The sequence below is a fragment of the Bombyx mori genome, chromosome 12 (genome assembly GCF_030269925.1).
Source record: "Bombyx mori chromosome 12, ASM3026992v2".
In the NCBI taxonomy this organism is placed as follows: Eukaryota; Metazoa; Arthropoda; class Insecta; order Lepidoptera; family Bombycidae; genus Bombyx; species Bombyx mori.
In genome coordinates, this window is record NC_085118.1 from 3,396,945 (window position 1) to 3,419,205 (window position 22,261).

Consider the following 22,261-nt stretch of genomic DNA (forward strand, 5'->3'; position numbering starts at 1 on the left):
GGAGAAAACATGAAAGCTTGTTCTTTGAAGACAATTATAGAGTTTGCCGATTATTGTATGTCTCGATCCATGTGAGGTTAAATTGTCGCAGGATCTTGAGACGCGGATACTCAATTGTGTTGCACAATTACAGCTGTCTCATCATTTAAACTGATGGTGAGGCAACGGGTAGGTACCACCACCCTGTCTATTTCTGCCGCGAAGTAATAATGCGTTTCGGTTTGAAGGGCTAGACAGCCGTTGTATAGTAACTATACTGAGAGACCTTAAGAATATAATTTAAAGAAAATTTATATTTTTTTTTCTTGCTTAGATGGGTGGACGAGCTCACAGCTCTCCTAGTGTTAAGTGGTTTCTGGAGCCCATAGATATCTACGACGTAAATGTCGCTACCCACCTCGAGATATGAGTTCTAAGGTCTCAGTATATTTACAACGGCTGCCCCACCCTTCAAACCGAAACGCATTACTGCTTCACGGCAGAAATAGGCAGGGTAGTGGTACCTACCCGTGCGGACTCACAAGAGGTCCTACCACCAGTAAACCGGAAAAAAATACCAGAACACATTACAGCCCCCTAAGCAGTAATCAGTCACACCGCACTGCCGTTGCGTTTCTCTGTATATCATAAGTAACAACGTATATAACTTGTTGTTGTGTTAGCGGTAGGCAGCGGCTTGGCTCTGCCCCTGGCATTGCTGAAGTCCATGGGCGACGGTAACCACTCACCATCAGGTGGGCCGTACGCTCGTCTGCCTACAAAGGCAATAAAAATTTTTTAATCAAAACGTGCAATTGTCATATTGTTATAGAATCTTAAAGTCGACATGATTTGAACATTAAGACAGTACAAAAACAACGATTTATATCACATAAGGCAATAATTTTAACAAACAAACAAACGAACAAACAATAACATGAATATAACGTTAGTTCAATCATATAGGAGTTTTATCTGTTTCTTATAATCAATAAATTATGATGTATTTTGTTCTATTTTCGTAAGTTCACGTTCCAATTGGTATAATGTGGATCCGTGATAAGAGCACATGTCAGCCTCGCGGTCGGGATAGGAATGATGATGTTACCCACCCGTGCGGGCTTGTGTTATGTCCTACCACTAGTAAAAACAAATATTTATAAATTTTCAAGTTCCATTTTTATGACTGTGCCCCGTAGTAGAGACAAGACACTGATAATGTAGACAAATCTGCTTTCGACGACAAGAAAACCTAAGCTGAAAGATAGTTTGACTATCATTAAAGATATTCATAGAAAGATCAGATTGACGCTACAATTCGCGGCTTTAGGCTGTACTGATGATGAAGTCGTCGTGGTCTATTAGATAAGACGACCGGCACATTCGTATGGATCGATGTCGCTGTGCCGGTGTTCGAATCTCGCAGGCAGGTACAATTTTTTCTAATTTATTTTTTACTTATTATACTTCTACTCATTAGCGTCCGGTCCTATTTCAGTCACGCAGGAATTGAATCCAAGTACTGCTAAAATTTCGACTTTATGCTCATAAGAAAAAGAGTGCTTAAAAAAATTATTGTAATTAAACTAGTATGCATTTATAATCAAACGCTTCAACAGCTTTGATACCAACATCGTTACAAAACTTTAATAAGTAACTTGAGATTTTATTTTTATTGTCTGTTATCTTGAAAATTCTCGTGAAGTCGTTATTTACTGTGGAACTTTAATACAAAAGGCGTCATAAATACGAGACGGAAGGTAATGGTACCCGATCTCCGCTTTCTTCCTACTACGTGTATATTGTTGACGGAACATCGCGGCTCAAGCAAGACGGTTCGTGGGTGCGTGCTTTTTATATTAAAACGAATTTATAAAATATTGGTATATTAGAATAATTCGTAAATTCACCTGACGAAATTACATAAGTGAATAAAAAAATAAAGGCAAAATAGCTTGTAAATTAGCAACTCATAAAACTCAAATCCCATCATTGCTTGTTTGTTACTCGTAAAAAATTATTGCAATTGTTTGTCAGACATAAACAGATAATGCTAAAATTGCTTCTATTTCTAAAAAATACTAATCTATACATATAAATAAAATTGGAGTGTCTGTTTGTAATATTGAAATAACCGCTTTTTACTACATGCATATGAATATATATATATATATATATAATACATACACCAAAATAACAATTTTTACAATTTTTGTCTGTCTGTTTGTTTGTTCCGGCTAATCTCTGGAACGGCTGGACCGATTTTGACGAGACTTTCACTTATAGGTAGCTGATGATATAAGGAGTAACTTAGGCTACTTTTTTTAGACTAGATTATTGTAGCGATACTACAATAATCGCGGGTAATATCGCGGGACTCAGCTAGTAATGAATATAATACTAAAAATACTATGCTATTCTATTCACAGGAAGCGTGAGACCGACCTTTGCTGACTCCGGTGATCTTATCCCGGAGCACGTTGATCTGGTGGACTCTACCAAACTCCTCAAACATCTGCCTGAGGTCATTCTCGTCCATGTGTCTTGGTACCTGACCGACGAACATCTGTAATATTCAAAAATGCAAAGATTACTTTACTGACTTTCACCAAAATTTAAGATATAGACGGAACAAGCGTTTTTTTTTTTTGGAACGAAGTTCCTTATGGGACGACGATAAGATTTTTATTATTTATGTATAATCTAAGTATAATGCCTATACAGTGTCTAATGTATAGTCTACGTGATGACGGTTATTATTATTATTCATATAAATAGCTGTTTCTTTGTATATTATTATTATATGTTTTTTATAAATCATTGTGAATAAAATAAAGTTGATAACTTTGTAAAGTAGTTTTTTTTATTTTTATCAATAAAAAAATTCAAAATAAAAATATATACCCGAATAACTATTTTCTTTATACCTCAAATAGAACTTAAAATTAATATTTTTATAAGGAACTTCGTTCCTATCCGGTGTCCCACGACACCACACAACTTTTTTTGTTTTTTCCCCCCTACCTATGCTGATAGCCTTGAGAGGCTATTTCAGCTTCTCCTTGACGTGTAGGTGAGCTCACGGGGCTCTAGCCGGGAGTGTTGCTAACACTGGCCCTGCAAGAGCAGCCCTTCACAGAATTTACCACCGGTTCGGAAACGCGACCCACTGAGAAGATCCGGCGAGAAACTCAGTCGGCTGTGTCTGTGGGTCATTTGTTTAGCGTCGGATTACATACATGTATTGCGTGTAGTTTTCCTGGAACCTCGTCTGTGAGAGTTGTTAGAACTCGTGGAAGGACGTATCATGCGCGTGTCGCTAACACTCCCTTGCTTATTCCGGGAAGCATTTACACGTCGCGAATCCCAGGTAAGCAGTACAGTTCCTTCCGCAATCAATACATAGGTTTTGTGTTTCCCAGGTGAGTAATGAGCAGTAATGAGTATTTATTTAATGATGTACTGTTTAATTATTATGTGTTTAATGATTATATGAGCTCCATTTATGCCGATAGTTAAATATGTATTGTAATTTTAAAAGTGATGAACACTTTCTTAATGTATTTATCATAATATTACAATTTACGTATGTAGTAAATAGATATATATATATACATAGGTATACCATATGAATATGAATACATACCAATGAGAAGTGCAAAATAGTGAAATTATCATATATATTTAACAACTTTTCATGTTTTGTAAAAATTCGTCGGAGTTATTTTTCCAGTAACGCGTTTTTGCAGCTATGGCAAATGTGATTTTTATATTTAGAATAGATATCGCATTTTTTTAAATATAAATTTTCCATTTATTTGCGTACATAACCATGGAAAACGTAAAAAAAAGAATATGCAAAAACTCAAAAATCCTAAGAAAAAAACTTGAACATCAATCGTTTTACCATTTTTAATTATGACAAATTCAAAATGAAATTAAAGGTTCTAAGTAAAAAAAAACATAAACAAGAATAACAATCGCATTTCATTAATAATTAAAGGAACACAAAATTTGTATGCACGAAAATTAAATCGCGTGAAACGTGTAGGCCTCCGACATACAGACAGCGCGCACGCTGAAAATTTTCGGCTCACGTAATTTACGAGCGACAATAACAAAATTCAGATAGCAGCAAGGCATATACAATAAAATAAAATTAATGAACTTTAAATTAACAGAGGCCTCGCTAATATATATTACGGTTGACAAGCGTATTGCAGCAGCATAAAAGCAATCAGGGGACGGTAATTGGACGGGGTCGCGTGACGGCAAACTGTTACAGTTTAGGCTCGTTACATTCATGACGGTTTCTGGGAACGAACTAAATTTAAAGTGCTTCGGAATTCGATAGTAAGACAATAAAAAAATTGCGAGATTGATTACGATTGATATTGCAGTATTGCAGTAAGACTACTCTGATGCAAAAACTTAGTTGCTATGCCTAAAACACGATTTCCTACGGCGCTACGACATGTCCTTTTTTTATCGAGGCTTGTGGAGAGCACTTAACGGTAGGCAGCGATTTGGCTGTGCCCATAGCATTGTTGACGTCCATGGGCGACGGTAATTACACAACATCAGGTGGGCCGTATGCTCGTCTGCCTACAAGGGTAATTTGTAATTGCAATTCATTTGTGCATATAACAAAAAATAACATCATACAGGCCATTCGACCAGATATTACTTGAAATTAATCAATTCTCCGTTCTAGATAAATCAATAGACTTTAAGTATAAAATTTCAGGAAACATACCTGTAGCAACATCGTTTGTGAGGGATTTAATATTTGTAAAAACATATTCTTTCACGCCTAACAATATCTTTCAAAGTCCACGAATATTTTACGTAAAATTTTGTGTTGGATTTTATAACGTGTCAACAAAAAGCAAGAGATAATTTTTATGATTCTGTTAGTATTAAATGCGTAAGAACTAAACCAACAAGGCCACTTCTAGCTAAAACTACTATTATCCCCATTTTTTTTTTTGTAATACATACAAAGATTAAAATGTCAAATTCTTTGGTAGGATACTCTTTGGTACCAGATATGGGCATCTTTGTTATTACATTTATTACATTGACACAGGATTATTCTGGCTTGGGAGTCTAGGCAGAACGATTTGTTACGTACTCTGTATCTCATTAAATTTTAGCCCCACACTTAATAGTGGTTGTTGATTACTTGTTGATATCAGGCGGTTGTAAAATTGCATTGTGTAGTCATATTATAAAATAGATGTATTCTAATGCTGTGCCTAGTTCATCTGGTAGTATCGGTCATCGTTCTCGTCGAACCCGTCGCTTGCGATGAAGGGCTCGACGAGTAAATTAACCCACAGACACAGCCCATTGAGTTTCTCGCCGGATCTTCTCAGTGGGTCGCGTTTCCGATCCGGTGGTAGATTCTGCGAAGCACGGTTCTTACTAGGGTTCGTGTCAGCAACGTCGTCAGGTTTGAGCCCCGTGAGTTCACCTACTAGTTAAGGTTATGCTGAAATAGCCTCTCAAGGCTATCAGCATAGATAGGAAAAATAAATCTGGTGGGATAATAGCAAGAAGGAAAGCATTGCGACTTTTTAAACATTAACGTTTTCCGTGTTGTATGTAGGGAGCCTAACACCTCCCGCGTGGCGCGGTGCGAAGTGTCGCTGCAACCGCGTCGCGATCCGTAGACGGGAAACCTTTTTAATTGCCTTCATAAATTTTACCCCTGTATTCTGTACTCGTGTCTTTACGCTGTTACGGAGGCAGATACGTCTCAATTAAACGATGGTTGCGGTTTAAATTGTCCTCTTCGTATTGGCTTTTAGTATATATTAGATTTAATGGGTCGAGATGTTTTTAGACAAAGATTTGCTGTTATCTTTACTCATATAAAGTGTTGAGTGACTGAATGAAGATCACGACTGAGTGGCAGTAGTTAGCGCAACTAGCTGGTGGACAGAGAACTGGGTTCCCAGATTGGGCAAGCATTTTTGCGGTGAACAAATTTGTTAGCTCTTTCTCTGAATGTTTAATATCTATAGATGATCTATCTGTAGATGATCCATCTATAGCTGATGATCTATAGATTATATGGATCTATGGATGTATTTATTTAAACTTTTCTATATAACAATCGTTGCTTATTTGAACTACCATATAAACATCTCCTGTTGCATTGAGTGACCATTGCTATCTTATCCTTCGAATCGGAGCTTACCGATTCGGGATGGAAGTGCGCGAATGACGGTAGCTATTCGGCTATGTAAACCAATAAATTCTGCCAGTTGGATTTTCATTACACAATTCATTCCTTGAATGTGAAAATCGATAACCAATCGTGAAAATCGATAACCAATCGATAACCGTCGTTTACTATATGTTAACGTTTGGTTTTTGGTATTAACATACTAGGTTTGATGATATGTTAACATCCTTGGGCCCGCTTTCTGCTCCAAACATCTGCAGACCGTCAAGTCCCACGTGCCCCCTAAGCGCGGATACTTGGTATGAGGTTCGGCCCCCCGCCCGATTAACAAAGGTTAGACAATAGGTTGGCGTCTATGGAGTACTAATTTTACTGTCAAGTTAAAAAATCACCAACTACTAAAACGTAATTTTTGGCACTGACGCGTGAAAAGGCGTGAACCAAGACTTCTTCTCGGTAATGTTCGGATCGCGTTCCGATTATCGTTATCATCATACCCATGTAGGTCATGTATGCGGGTCATTGACATAATATTACACAGGTAGGGCCGTTAGGTACTTATTGACTCCAGCGGGCGAGGGTTTGCGGTAAACAGACCGTAGCTAACTATTACACTGAAATTCGTGTCTTGTTGTTTGATTACTGCGTTGCGAATGATTAACTTTAATGTGATTGTCCCGAGATCTCTTCGAACAATTTATAGGTACAATTTCCTAAACCCTTCATTTCGTAAAAAAAGAAGTGTGGTGTCGTGGGACACCGGATAGGAACGCAGTTCCTTATTATAAAAATATTAATTTATAGTTCTATTCGAGGTATAAATATATAAAACTGGAGGTTTCGCAACAACCCACGGTCATTCGGCAACGTGCGAACTTATTGTGGTCCACTTCATTCATGGTTGTTTGTATAAGAGTTAGTGTATTGCGCAAACGAACGCTCTGAGATCGTGGTCAATGAATGATAAAATAATATGTTATTTTTTGTACGTTGTTACTTATTGCAAAGTTAAGTCGTACACTGTGTGCATTACTAATGAAAATCTTACGTTACGGACGTTTTTTCCCGGTTAGGGTACCCCTCCGCATCGTCCCATAAGGAACTTTGTTCCAAAAATCAAACTAGTATTATTACATATAAAATCTAATATGGTTATGGATGTAAATAACGTCTACCACTTCAATTTCATTAAAGTCTTATTTAAGCTGTTTTTTTTCTCCTACAGGTGGATAGACGAAACTCACCTCCCATCTGGTATTAAGTGGCTTCTGATTGACATAACAACGAAAATACCTCCACCCACCTTTTAATTTTATTCTATTAAGGGCCCGTTCACACAAACCGGCTTGGAGAGGAGAGCAGATTTTTATCACTTTGGAAACAGTTTTGAGTAATTGTAGTAAAGTTTATTTTTGCATGTGCACTTTTTTTCTTATTATGAATGCTTGAACGCGCTGCGTGTGAAATAATAAGAGGAGCCTACCGGCTCCGATTGCGTGTTATTTCTTGATCGCATAGGTAATTGGCTATTTTTATATATTTCAGATCTCTTCCGGGTGGGGGGGGGATGATTTGCGAGCCGGTCTGTGTGAACGGACCCTAAGTCAGTTCTACAAATCGGAGCGCCTGATTATTTTGTGGCACTAACGGACGGAATGGTAGTCCACACCAGGTAGACGAATTAACCGCCCAACAACGAATAAAGGATTTCCATGAGGATACATACATATGTATGTATGTGTATATGTGTATGTATATATATCTATATATTTCTCTGGATTGGTACACCGCACGTAAATCGTTTCCAAATTATTCTTGTCCACCTGATGGTTGTCCGGAAGATATCGCTCTTAGCGATAAGACTGCCAATTGTACTTTTTTTTGTATTTAATGATCGCATTGTTTATTATTTTTTTGGTGTACAATAAAGAATACTCTCTCTGTCTCTTTCTTTTTAAATCTTAACGGCCTTGGCATTTCCTATGAATATAAGCGTCGACAATCACCCGCCTTCAATCGTCATCTGCAATTAATGGCAGGGAAAAAGAACATAAAATAATAATGCAGTAATATATACCTTGATGTAGTCAGGATCTGGCATTTCAGATTTGTCCTCATTATTGTTGTTGTTATTGTTAATGCTGGTCGTGTTGTTGTTATTGTTGTTGTTTATATTCATATTCATCCCACTGTAACAAACAAAAAGATATAAAATTACGACTTACTCGTTTAATATTAACATTGTTTAGTACCACTTTTTTCTTTTATTATTAAATAATATCGTCCTCAATTGCTGATTCCTTTCCCAAGATAGTTATCTATATATTAATACGTGAAGCAAAAACTTTGTATCCCTTTTTACGAAAATTGCGCGGACGGAGAAATATGAAATTTTCCACACTTATAGAGAAGAAGTGCACAATGCTAATATTTTTTTAAAATAATGCATAAAATATACATTAATTCAATAAAGAAAACATGACACACACTACCATGTATTTGACGCACACACGCATGCATACTATTTATTGTCAAACTTTTGTTCTTGACGTCTGTGGTCAAATTGAGAATAGATTAAATTTTGTTTGTCTTTATTAATATTTTTTTATAGTGCAGCCTTGGCGAAATTTGTGATTATAGTATGTGTACAAACTTACAATTCCAATTAATTATAGCCAAATTTCGACTACTGTGGGACCTCTAGTTATTATAGTTGTGCAAGAGAGATTGCACTAAGCGATAAGGCTGCCCATTATTATACACATTTACATTATTTTATGTTTCGTATGTGTCATTTGAGTGTTCCAGATTCTATTCAAGCTCTGAAACTGCTATACTTTACGACAAATATTTTTTCTGTATGGGAACTAGCGACATCTTGTAGTAGATGCCCCTAAGCTTTCATGTTGTTAAAGTTAAGGCATTTAATTATTGTATAACTAAACACAGAAAATAAAAGAATAATAAATCGTACATACAAGTCTTTATTTGTTATAGACAAATTGATTAAAATTTACCAATTTTTAGTTTCTGAAAAATTACAAAACCGTTCATTAAAAATAAAATATAGGATAGGTAATAATAATATGTTACTGCCATCTATAAGAGCAATGAGAAACTAATCGAAGCGAAGCCATCTAGTGGCCGACGCCCGTAAACACATTTGTTGAGTGCTTGAGTTGCTTATCTATAACTAATTTATGTGTATTAAATAAATATGTATTCAACAAATTATTGTTCTATTCTTTCTTATTCTTATTATTCATTTGTCTTCTACTTTTTACTGGTGGTAAGCCCTCTTGTGAGTCCGCGTGGGTAGGTACCGTCTCCCTACCTATTTCTGCCGTGAAGCAGTAAAGCGTTTCGGTTTGAAGGGTGGGGCAGCCGTTGTAACTATACTTGATACCTTAGAACTTATATCTCAAGGTGGGTGCTGCATTTACGTTGTAGATGTCTATGGGCTCCAGTAACGACTTAGCACCAGGTGGACTGTGAGCTCGTCCACCCATCTAGCAATAAAAATAAAATAAAATACTCGTAATATATGTTTTATTGTTAATAGCATAATTCACATACTGTGTTATTTGAATTAAAATACAGTTTCTTTATTCCAATTATTTTCAAATGACTTGTAGATTAGGTTTTGATTGGATTGTTTTGTTTTTGACTGTTTGTCGGCGTTCTATGTTTGTTTGACTGTTTGTTTGTTCGTGTTTTACCAATATGCATTCGCGTGTCATTTGTAATTGTATCCGAAGTTAAAATGCGTGTCCTAAGAAGCGTTTCAAATGTTTTTATTCTGTACAATATAATCATAAGAATAAGAGCGACTTATTAAAGAAAAAAAAATTACATTTGAAATTATATATCTTTTTGTACATAGCTTTGGCGCGACCTTTATGTCATATTGTAATGCTCCTGTAATGGAGCAATTGAAAGGCTACAATACAGTTTTTCTTGCTTGTATCACTAATCTGACAAATGTACTAAAAGTTGAGGTCCCTTGAGTTAATTCTTTTGGTCTCACGTCAAGGGTGTTTGCAATCTTCGTGAAACAAGAGAAAATTGCAGTTTGGAGTCATTGAACATTAACAATCACTCTTGATGTGAGCGAATTTACGTCGAAGTTACTTAGCGTATCAAGGCCGCGATAGGTATAAAGCAGAACTCTGTGATTGGTGAAGAAATTATCATAGTTCTTATGTTTGTATAATATGGATAGGTATAACTTAACTTTTAAATTTTTTATCTTATGTGAGCACGGTTTTTCCTCTCTACGTTCCGAAGTTGTTCATCTGATTGTGATGAAACTTGGTATCGCTGTTGCTAGTACTACTAGCATGATAGAAATCATAGGACCATTAATGAACAACGCGTGTCGCGCGAGTAGTTTAAAAAAATTACGAGCGCAACTTTCACTAGTTATGTTATTTTTTATTTTTTATTGCCCTTGTGCCTCGAGATGAGCATACGGCCCACCTGATGGTGAGTGGTTACCGTCGCCCATGGACTTCAGCAATGCCAGGGGCAGAGCCGAGCCGCTGCCTTATTTCATTAAGGTATTCGTTGTCTTACATAGACCATGTATATAAAGGACCAGTGATCGGATGGAAGTATCAAAAAATCAAAAAACAATACTAATCCCTTTTCGTATAATAAAAAAGCGACCGGGAAAAAAATGGCACGGGAAAAATGATGACAACGCGCTCGCATTGGGCAAGGCTCGCGTTTCTGAATTATTTTTGAATTCTTATCATGCTCTGCCTTCAGGAATCCACGGAATCTACGTAAGCTCAGAGCTCGTAATACGAAATACGAACTTTACTCCTACTGTGGGTATGTGCTTTCGATAATATTCTTTCCTGCCCAGCAAGGATATAATGGTAATTAAATAGAATGAACTAGCAAGATGTTATTGTTAAAAGTGGTAGGCTTAGATTTTACTGGTGGTAGGACCTCTTGTGAGTCCGCACGGGTAGGTACCACCACCCCGCCTATTTCTGTTGTGAAGCAGTAATGCGTTTCGGTTTGAAGGATGGGGTAGCCGTTGTAACTATACTGAGACCTTAGAATTTATATCTCAAGGTGGGTGGCGCATTTACGTTGTAGATGTCTATGGGCTTCAGTAACCACTTAACACCAGGTCGGCTGTGAGCTCGTCCAACCATCAAAGCAATAAAAAAAAGGTGTTTATGAGCACCGGTAACCATTTAACGACAGGTGGGCCGTGAACTCGTCGACCCATTCTAGCAATAAAAAAAATGCCGAAGACCAGGCAAAGCGGAGGAGCTTGAGCAGGAAAGCGGATTCTGGCATTAGACCGGGAAAACGGTAGGAAGAACAACAAGAAACTAGCAGTAAACTAGCAGTAAGGAATTCTAACTGTAAAGGCGACTGTTAGTCGAGTAAACTAGCTCACGGTTCATCTGGTGTTAAGTGATCGCTGATGTCCGTAGTAGACCTGAGATCAAAGTCATGCGTAACGCCTGTTATATATACCCTTTGAAATGCATGACTGTTTTGATGTAGAAATAGAAGTCATGCCATATATCTCATCGTGCGAGCTCGCAATCCCAACTACTTCAAACTATCCATTTACGACAAAATAATACAAACACATATTCACAGAAAACAATTTCTATAACATAAAACCAACATTAATATTAATAATAAAATATACTTAGTTTAAAATAAAAAGAAAGGAAAGAATAAACGAAAATAATTTATAAAAAAATTACTGTTTAAAAGAAAAAAAAATGCGCATAACCTAAAAATAAAAACGAAACCCATTAATGATTAATCGATATCCCGTGTATACTAACAAAATATATATTAAAAAAACAAAACAATACTACTAATAACGTAACGCGACACAAAATATTTAAGCAATGGTAAAAAACAAAAACAAAAAAAGAACAAAAAAAAACAAAAAAAAAAAAACTAATCCGCCATGTATTGTTAAAATGTAAAAATACCTCACGATTCTAGAATATCCAAAGTTCCACGGGCCGTATTGCGTGCACTTGTTTGCCATCGTGTTATCACTGATAAGGGAATACATAGCGCGATTACAGGCCTTTATCTCTTATCAAAGTCGATCAACAAACGCTGGCAACGTACGTAATAAAGGATGGTGTTAGGCACAATATTATGTCGGCGCACTTATCCATGTGGGTAACTAGGAAACTAATTTCGATTCTACCCTTTGCAACAGTTACATTTAAAGATTGTGCCGTGTGTTATGACGACTGATTAATTGAAAACTACGCTATGACTCAACATGAGCGAGAAACAAAACCTTGTGGTATATTATTTAAAGTTTTAAATTGATTTTTGGTTTATCATTGAAACATACATTCATTTAATATTCATAGATCGAGATCATTCGTTTAACTGTTCCTTTGAAATGCTTGAAAGTGAACAATGGTATTTTTTGTTGTCATTAAAGTCGAGATTCAAATTTACATTAGCGGTTTAAAATCGCGTTTCCTATTTACGTAGGTATACCGTGTTCCATATTTCAATTGTTTACAGTTTACGTGGTCACCGAACGTAACTGAAGGCAAATTAGCTTACGGGCCAGATTATCGTGTTTACCGTCACACGCCGCCCGGTCATCGTTCTCGTCGAACCCGTCGCTTGCGACGAAGGACTCGGGCGAGTAAATTAACCAACAGACACAGCCCACTGAGTTTCTCGCCGGATCTTCTCAGTGGGTCGCGTTTCCGATCCGGTGGTAGATTCTGCGAAGCACGGCTCTTGCTAGGGTTCGTGTTAGTAACGTCATCAGGTTTGAGCCCCGTGAGCTGACCTACTAATTAAGGTTAAGCTGAAATAGCCTCCCAAGGCTATCAGCTTAGGTAGGAAAAAAAAAATTGCCGACGTAGGCAGTGCAACGGAGAGACTACACAATTTACTCTCAAACTTTTGACATTAACATCATTTGACAAGTAAAGAAATAGAAAAATCTAGTTTCTAAATCTAGTTCTAAACATAGTATTTAGGTTATCAAGGCATACTTTAGATTTAAAGAAGGTGACCACGCGGCTTTAGACTTGGATAAATATATCAAAGATGAGATATCAAATTAACAATTGCTTGTACTACTACAACCATCCCACCACATGTCTACTGCGTTATGCGGCTTAAAAAGCCCTATGCGCGACAGATTTCTGATGCAGCAGTCATATCCATGTTAGCTTGGTACGGGAGGCGACTATATCCAGATTTTTATGGGTGCACGTGGGTCCTTTGTGAGGCTTATCAGGTCTCATAGGCAATGCAAAGAAGCCCAATTTTGCCTCAAAAATACCCATACGCACGGGCTAATAGTCTTTCAAAAATGATCCCGCAGTCAATGCCTTAAGCATGAACGCGTGACTGCTTCGCAGAAAAAATAGTTAAGAAATTTGATTTTTTTTCTAGCCCTTGTGGGCAAAGGAGTATACGGCCCATCTGATGGTGGTTTGGTACCGTTGCTCAAGGACAACAACGATGCCAGGGAACTCAACCTAGCCGCTACCTACCATAAACTTGGTACCTGGTATTTAGGTACTTTGTTTTTTATTTTATTTTTTATTGCATATATGGATGGACGAGCTCACAGCCCACCTGGTCTAAAGTGGTTACCGGAGCCCATAAACATCTATAGCGTAAATGCCGCCATCCACCTTGAGATGTGAGTTCTAAGGTCTCAGTATAGTGATTTGTAGTTATCTCAGTATACTTTGTACACCAAGTACCAGGTAAAAGCTTAGTATGAAATCTAAATGATATTAGGCGTTTCTTAAATGTTCCAACGTAACTAAAACGTGTTAAAAGGTTTATCATGTTGCTATCTATCGATCGGTAAGCCGTGGCTTGATAAAACAGGGAATTACGGGACAAAAATTAGGGATTTCCTTATCAATACTTTGTGTCCAATTTATGAAATTCTATATGTATTATATGTACGTATATCGACGGATGAAAGGCCATTTGGTTTAAGCCACAGTTCGCTTAATACGCGACGTATATTATCTTTGTAATTAAGTATCCGTTTTATTTCGTACTAGCTGACCCGGCAGACTTCGTAGTGCCTCAATCGATAAATAAATGCCCTAAACTTTTGTATAAAATAAACTTAAAACAAACAAAAGGAAAAACAAAATTGTTATTTTTATTTAATTCCGAGCATTTTCATGTTTATCTACCTTTTAAACCTTCTCTGGACTTTCACAAATAATTCAAGATCAAAATTAGCCAAATCGGTCCAGCCGCTTTCGAGTTTTAGCGAGACTAACGAACAGCAATTCATTTTTATATATACGGATAGATTAGTATCGAAATTTCGATGCTTATAATTAAACTTCAATTAAGTTTACCTCAATTAAATAGCTAAAAAAGTTTTTTGTTATGATATTTTTGTCAAATTTTAAACTTTACATAGTTCTCTTGTAAAGGTGTAAAAATGTCGCTTAAGCCAAATATAAATAGTCTTTTACCCCTCGATATGTAACGATCGATATGTATGCTCCATATAGGCTTTGAAACGGCTGGACGGATTGCGATGAGAATTTCAGGAAATCTTCATATAACCCCAGCCGATAACCCCGTGTAGTTTGGTAATAAAACCAAATCTGAGTTCAATCAACGATCTGTTAGTGAAGCGAGCCGAGTTAGACTAGTGTATAAATGAATTTAAAGTCCTGTAGGATTAACGGGTTTTTGTAAACTGCGTTTTAATCTCGCGTTTGTAAAATATTGCACGATAGCTCGATTCATTTTACTGGTGGTAGGACCTCTGGAGAGTCCGCGCGGGTAGGTACCACCACTACCCTGCCTATTTCTACCGTGAAGCAGTAATGCGTTTCGGTTTCAAGAGTGGGGCAGCCGTTAGAACTATACTTGAGATCTCAGAACTTATATCTCAAGGTGGGTGGCACATTTACATTGTAGATGTCTATGGGCTCCAGTAACCACTTAAGACCAGGTGGGCTGTGAGCTCGACCTCCATTTGCAATAAAAATATATTTTATTGCAAATTCAGATGGGCTTTCATAGCGCCTGCTGAATACCTAGTTACCATCGCTAAAGGAGCATCAAAGTCGCTGCCTACAGCTGAGACTGTCTTCGAATCTAGTCTGAAGAAGGATATAGTCGACAAGGATAACAGTGCGTTTATCTACTAAATGCAGTAATAAAAACACGCATATATGACGGTAAGGAGTCAATTCCTTCGTGAATATCGGCAGCCAAGGAACTTGACTGTAAAATACCTGCTTTGTTTAAATAATGTTGATTATATTTTGTTGTTATATCAAGTCGCATAAACAGCTTGACTGAGCTGAATAGCGAGAAAGAAATTATAATTAAACTTTTTTTAATTGCAGTTTCTTACGTACACAAGGTATTGAGTCAAAAAAAAAAAAATTAACAAATTCATCGGAGTTATTGATTATTATTATTCGGCAAACGTTCTGACCGCACAACCATAAGTGCACCCAGCGCACATTAGGTACATTCGCGTGACGCGCGAAACGTGACCTCGGAAAAAACTGGATTGTTTCATGATTCCATGAATTTCGGTTCCGCTTTCATTGTTAGGCGCGTCGCATTCACAATTCTGGCGTGACGAAAAAATCTTAAGAAACATTTTTTATATTGGCGTACAGAGATAGATGATTGAGATATTTTTTTCACAGCCCACCTGGTGTTAAGTGGTTACTGGAGCCCATAGATATCTACAGAGACATCTAAGGTCTCAAGTATAATTACAACGGCTACCCCACCCTTCAAACCGAAACGCATTACTGCTTCGCGGCAGAAATAGACAGGGCGGTGGTACCTACCCGCGCTGACTCACAAGAGGTCCTACCACCAGTAATAAGATAATTTAAAAGGAAAGAAATTACGCGAACATATTAAATCGTAGGTGTGTATCATACATATATGTTCCTGTCGTCTTTCATCTACAGTGTATTTTCAAGCTACTTCAAAGTAGGAAGGTAATTTGATGTGTGCGATGTCTATTCGTCACAGCAACCGCAGTCAGGACATGAGCGAGCTTTCGCATCCTGATGTCTACGGGCTCCGAAAATCACTTACCTCCTACGGTAACAAATTTAGATCATTTATCGAATTAATTCATATTTTTTGTGTGTCGTGGTAGCTGTCGCGGAACACAAGATATTTGACAGATTCCTGAATCACGCCAATTAATTTTCAATCTAAGTTTAAGTTAAGACGTTCCATAAATAAGTTTTGACAGTTTTGACAGTTCCATTGGCGCACAGTCAATGTTTATATCTACGAGTATGGGCGACAGTGACCACATATCATCAGAGGGACCGGCTGCTTGTTTATCTACAATTAAAAAAAAAACTAGCTATTGCCCTTAATTTTGATATTTATTCGAGATTAATGACCTACTTTAGTGTATGTCAGTTTAAGTTGCCACTTATTAATAGCAGTTTATCACCAATTTGTTTTTCATAAAGTATCTCCGAATTTACGAACGAATAATTTCAATTCGAGTAACTTTCAAACTAATAATGATGATCATAAGAATGATACTATAGAAATCATTCAAGCACGCGTCACAATAAAATAGATTCTGTCGTAGAATGGTTAATATTTGTCTAACTTAACCCTCCTATTATCTAATTCGACTAACGCATTTGTTTACACAGACTTAACAGTTATATTATTTTTTTATCTCAACTACATACATACAAATGGTTGAGAATTAAGTTCTCATAATGAGATAAAGATAGGACAAACAACAATAGAAACAAACCATTCATTCTTCAGCTCAATAAAGATTAAAATCTAATTTTAGTGCTTACGTTACAAAGCCTAAAATGTCGTCTTTCTAAATATCGTCTAACCGATATAATATTTCAAGTCCTTTATTATATAATTATTAGAGTATGTTGAAGAATAAGCTCGCGCCACTACCTTACTGCTGGTAGAGAATCTTTTTAGCCCGCACTAGTAGGTAGACCACCACTCTGCCTATTTCTGCCGTGAAGCAGTAATGCTTTTCGGTTTTTCAGGGTAAGGCGTCCTTTGTACCTTAAAAATGGAGACTTGAAACTTTTGTCTCAAGCCGGGTGGTGGTATTTACATTGTTGGTGTCTGTGGGATCCGGTAACCACTTAATACATGGAGAGCCATGAATTCGTTCATCCACAATAGAAAAAATAAATAGTTTTTTTTATCGGTAAGATGAATGGACCAGCTATCGGCTCACCATGTGTTAAGTAATTATCGAAGCTCATAAATATCACAACGTGTATCTACCTAACTAATCTGTGTATCTACCTAAATAATCTAAAATCTATCTCGAGACATGTAATCCAAATTTCAATTGCACAGTAACTGTCCCACGGTAGAATAAGGGCAAAGTGGTCATACTTACACATATCTGCGGGCTTTCGATTAATACAATCGATGTCTCTTCGATTAAACAGTCTTTTTTTTTCATTCGATCGCATTAGATTTCAAATGGTAATCCTAAATAGATGGAGTTGTATTGGTGCGAATGAAATATATTCATATACCTACGTCCTACGTCCTACGTCCTACGTCCTACGTCCTACGTCCTACGTCCTACGTCCTACGTCCTACGTCCTACGTCCTACGTCCTACGTCCTACGTCCTACGTCCTACGTCCTACGTCCTACGTCCTACGTCCTACGTCCTACGTCCTACGTCCTACGTCCTACGTCCTACGTCCTACGTCCTACGTCCTACGTCCTACGTCCTACGTTCTACGTCCTACGTTCTACGTCGTACGACCTACGTGTTACGACCTACGTGTTACGACCTACGTGTTACGACCTACGTGTTACGACCTACGTGTTACGACCTACGTGATACGACCTACGAGTTAAAAAAACGCATCGGCTCGGTATTAACAATACCTTTCTTTCTTGCATTAAGTATCTACGCGAGAGGCTGATCTGCCTTATTTGATAAAACAAGGAAATTTCAAATAGACTTATACTGGATCGAGTTACCAAAAAAAACTCTAATTTGTGAAAATTCAGTCTTTTGTAGTAGCCTCGTAGGCAAATGAGCATACGGCCGACCTGATGGTGAGTGGGTACCGTCGCTCATGGACGTTAGCAATACTAAGGGCAGAATTAAGCCGCTGCCTACCTTTAAGTACTCTCCCTAAGCCTCGTTGGAAGAAAGTATTAATTGCATTTATAATATTACAAGATTATCTATGTAGTTGAATACATCAGGGTTGACGAAAGAAATGAATTCTGTTTTAATTTTAGATGCAATTCAATTGCAATTATGTACATTGGAACGAAGTTCCTTATTTGATGCGGAGGGCTACCGTAACCGGGAAAAAACGTCCGTAACGTAAGATTTTTATTAGTAATGCACACAGTGTACGACTCAACTTTGTAATAACGTACAAAAAATAACATATTGTTTTATCATTCATTGACTACGATCTCAGAGCGTTCGTTTGCTAATACACTAACTCTTATGCAAACAACGGTGAATGAAGTGTACCACAATAAGTTCGGACGTAACCGAATGACCGTGGGTTGTTGCGAAACCTCCAGTTTTATTTTCTTTATACCTCGAATAGAACTTAAAATTAATATTTTAATAATAAGGAACTTCGTTCCTATGCGGTGTCCCACGACACCACACATATTTTTATTTTCTTCAATTTTTACGCACTGTTACTCGTGTGCTAGTTTTAAATTTTTTTGCCACAAACCACATTGACATTTCAACTTCTTAAAACAAGGTTTGAAGAGGAGTATAATCCGGTCGTAAGCATCGGATTGATCGTGCTCCTGTCATTATTGACGTCAGTGAGAAACGGTCATCAATTATTATCAAGTGAGCTGTACGCAGGGAGAGATGGCGGGATATCGTAAGACGCATCAAGTCTGCCCATTCCAACACTATATGACGATCACGACCACTCTGTCAAGAGTTAGACGATTGAGAAGAAGAAGAAGAAGAAGAAGAGCTGTACGCTTCTCTACCTTCAAAAGCGGTCCAATATTACGTCGTAACAAACGTACTAAACCACATCCTCAGTGAGATTATTAATTACTGAACGCCTCTCAACTAAGGAATCCAAAAATTCAACGTAAGCACAGAGTTGAAACAAAAATCAAATGCCATACAAAAACATCTCAACAAATATGCAACAGGTCCCTTCCTCTGCCGACTTTACGTTGTTACTCACACATCGTCGAGTCTAGATCCCTTTACTCACTACGCACATACACGCAAACGCTCCAAAGAAAGAGCAAAGGAACGGTTGCCTTAGACAAACATTGGCACAACTTGTAGATTAGACTTGCACCGAAACTGGGCTTCGTGACGTCATCGAGCCGGAAAACTATGACGTCACGTGAATTTTTATACGATGATCGTAGTGTTAAAGCAACTAGATTGATCCGACAAAAAAAAAACACTTTCAGTACTAAGCACTTTGCGAGGTCCTTTTACTGGTGGTATTGTTGGACGTATTGCGTCCGTCCGCACGGGTAGGTACCACCGCCCTGCCTATTTCTGCCGTGAAGCAGTAATGCGTTTCGGTTTGAAGGGTGGGGCAGCCGTTGTAACTATACTGAGACCTTAGAACTTATATCTCAAGGTGTGTGGCGTATTTACGTTGTAGATGTCCATGGGCTCCAGTAACCACTTAACACCAGGTGAGCTGTGAGCTCATCCACACATCTAGGCAATAAAAATAAAAAAAACCCACATTTTTGCCTTCACATGTGTTTCAGGCTTCTACCATTTTCAGTTGGGGACTCTTCAGAAAAAGACTACGACAACTAGTAATCGAGTGACAGGAGGTTGCGTTGCGACTGGGAGATTCAGATCCTCGTGGCGTAAATTATATTAAGCATAGTCGTGAGAATCCACGCTGTTTTTTTTTTCTAAAGGAATTTTAAATCCGATTTAATTATCCATTTTCCATTAACCTCGTTGAATGTACACTTTAACTGTCAATTCAAATAAGTTCCTCTTTATGGTAACACATTCATGTAATATTGAGGGACGCTTGACTGCTCTGTAGCTTGTATCTTGTACCACAATAGGCGAGTGCTGTACACCAAACTGGTGGTAGTACCTCTTGTGAGTCTGCGCGGGTGGGTACCACCACCCTGCCTATTTCTGCCGTGAAGCAGTAATGCGTTTCGGTTTGAAGGGTGGGGCAGCCGTTGTAACTATACTTGAGACCTTAGAACTTATATCTCAAGGTGGGTGGCACATTTACGTTGTGGATGTCTATGGGCTCCAGTAACCACTTGACACCAGGTGGGCTGTGAGCTACCCATCTAAGCAATAAAAAAAATAGAAAAAAAACCCGTTGCACCACGGACGCTCATTCTTAGTGTTGTGACCTAATTAACTTAAAACAAGTCGATTAAGTATCTTTCTTTCAAACTAGCTATCATAGCGTATTATATCAGTCGCTATCAAACGTAAAGGACACGATGAGTATATGCATCACGCAAATATTTAATTATCGTAAATGATACTATATTGAATGATTGTAAGTAATCATATTGTTTATTATTCTAATAAATAAACTATTGGAGCTGAATATTTAGTGTCCTAGACTATATTGAGATTATTCGTTTTCTTTTATAATGATTTTTTTATAATACCGTATCCAAAATTGCTTAAAATTACAACTGCACTACATATTTATTGCGGTAATTTTTGAAATAGAATCTAGAATATCAAAGATCGTGTACTATTTTCAATCAGATAGTTATATCAGTTGACGATAGGAATATTAAAGAATTTATGTTTTTGTTCTTAATTAATATCCTGCAATATTCGGCGGAATATTGCACAGATTATTCCCGAAACACAATGAAACTGCAATGAATTTAACAAAAAAATCAAATTCTGTTATAGAAATCATTGTCCACCTTTATAAAATATCATGAAGATAGATATTGCGAATATTTATTTTGATATTTAAAACAGATATAAAACGTTACACTTTTGACTTTTGCACTATTTTGCATAATATCGTAACGCATGTCTTCAAGTGTACAGATATCTTAAATGAGTAATGTACATGCCATTATTTTTTGATGACAGTAAAAAAATCATGTATTCTTCTTTAAACCAGGGTCTTAGGGGATGTAGCGTTCAGACTGCAGGCACCTCAAAACTTGAAGTGGAAATCTTTTATTGCTTAGATGGTTGGACGAGCTCACAGCGCAACTGATGTTAAGTGGTTACTGGAGCCCATAGACATCTACAACGTAAATTCGTCACCCACCTTGAGATATAAGTTCTAAGTTCTCAGTATAGTTACAAAACGGCTACCCGACCATTCAAACCGAAACGCATAACTGCTTCACGGCAGAAATAGGCAGGGTGGTACCTTCCCAATGCGGACTCACAAGAGGTCCTGCCAACAGTAACAAATCTTTAAGAGGTTTTTGTTTCACAGGTGGTCACAATGGTGATGTATGTTGATTAGGAGGACTTACTTCGGCTTGGTGTACGGAGATCCCGGCGAGGTCACCTTGTGGTTCTTGTTGGGGTGCGTGTGTCGGTTCGCGTTCGTGTCGAGGCCGCCGCCCGGCGATATCTTGCCGGCGAGTGCGTTCAGTGAGTGCAACATAACGGGCGGCGGCCGCCTTGTTCCAAGCAGCCTGGTCACGCTGGTGATCCGAAAACGATTGTCGTCAGCGTGCAGGGCCACGGCGCCTTATCTCCTGATAAGAGGCGCGGGGGCACACTCGCCCCCCGCCTCATCCCACCTGACACTATCACAGCAGCACACACACACACACGCACGTAGCAAATGTTCGCTTTTAAACGCGACGGGTCAGCGTCCTGTCCGATTTAGAGGCATGTTTCGAGCATTTTCTCATATCTATGTTTATGTTTATTATTATTATTTTTAGCACTGACTTATTTTCGGACACCAACTTGTTTTTTTATGTTTATAATATCACTCTGGTTTCACTGTTTTGAATTGATTTAATTAGAGAATAGCTTGCGATGTTCAGCGTCCGATACAAAAATATTAAAGCAAAAAAAAAACGTATTTGTCAGAAGATGCGGGTACAAAATATTACGCACGTA

The 22,261-nt window shown here is 37.8% G+C and overlaps 1 protein-coding gene across 15 annotated transcripts in view; it reads right to left on the reverse strand.

Moving 5' to 3' along the window:
- LOC101741218 (CUGBP Elav-like family member 1) overlaps window positions 1–22,261 on the reverse strand; it is a 417,033-nt gene that overhangs the window by 144,563 nt on the left and 250,209 nt on the right. For 7 of the 15 annotated variants that reach the window (XR_009974452.1, XM_062671375.1, XM_038014367.2 and 4 more), the window contains 2 exons: window positions 8,250–8,361; window positions 2,425–2,545 (listed from right to left, as the gene is read on the reverse strand). Coding sequence is in view for 14 of the 15 variants with exons in the window: in XM_062671375.1 (XP_062527359.1) it covers window positions 2,425–2,545; window positions 8,250–8,361 (233 nt within the window). In the remaining variant the exon portion in view is untranslated. Of the gene's footprint in view, window positions 1–2,424; window positions 2,546–8,249; window positions 8,362–12,147; window positions 12,347–21,660; window positions 22,142–22,261 lie in introns of those variants that run through there. The other 8 variants (XM_012693226.4, XM_012693224.4, XM_062671374.1 and 5 more) reach the window with 5 other exon arrangements.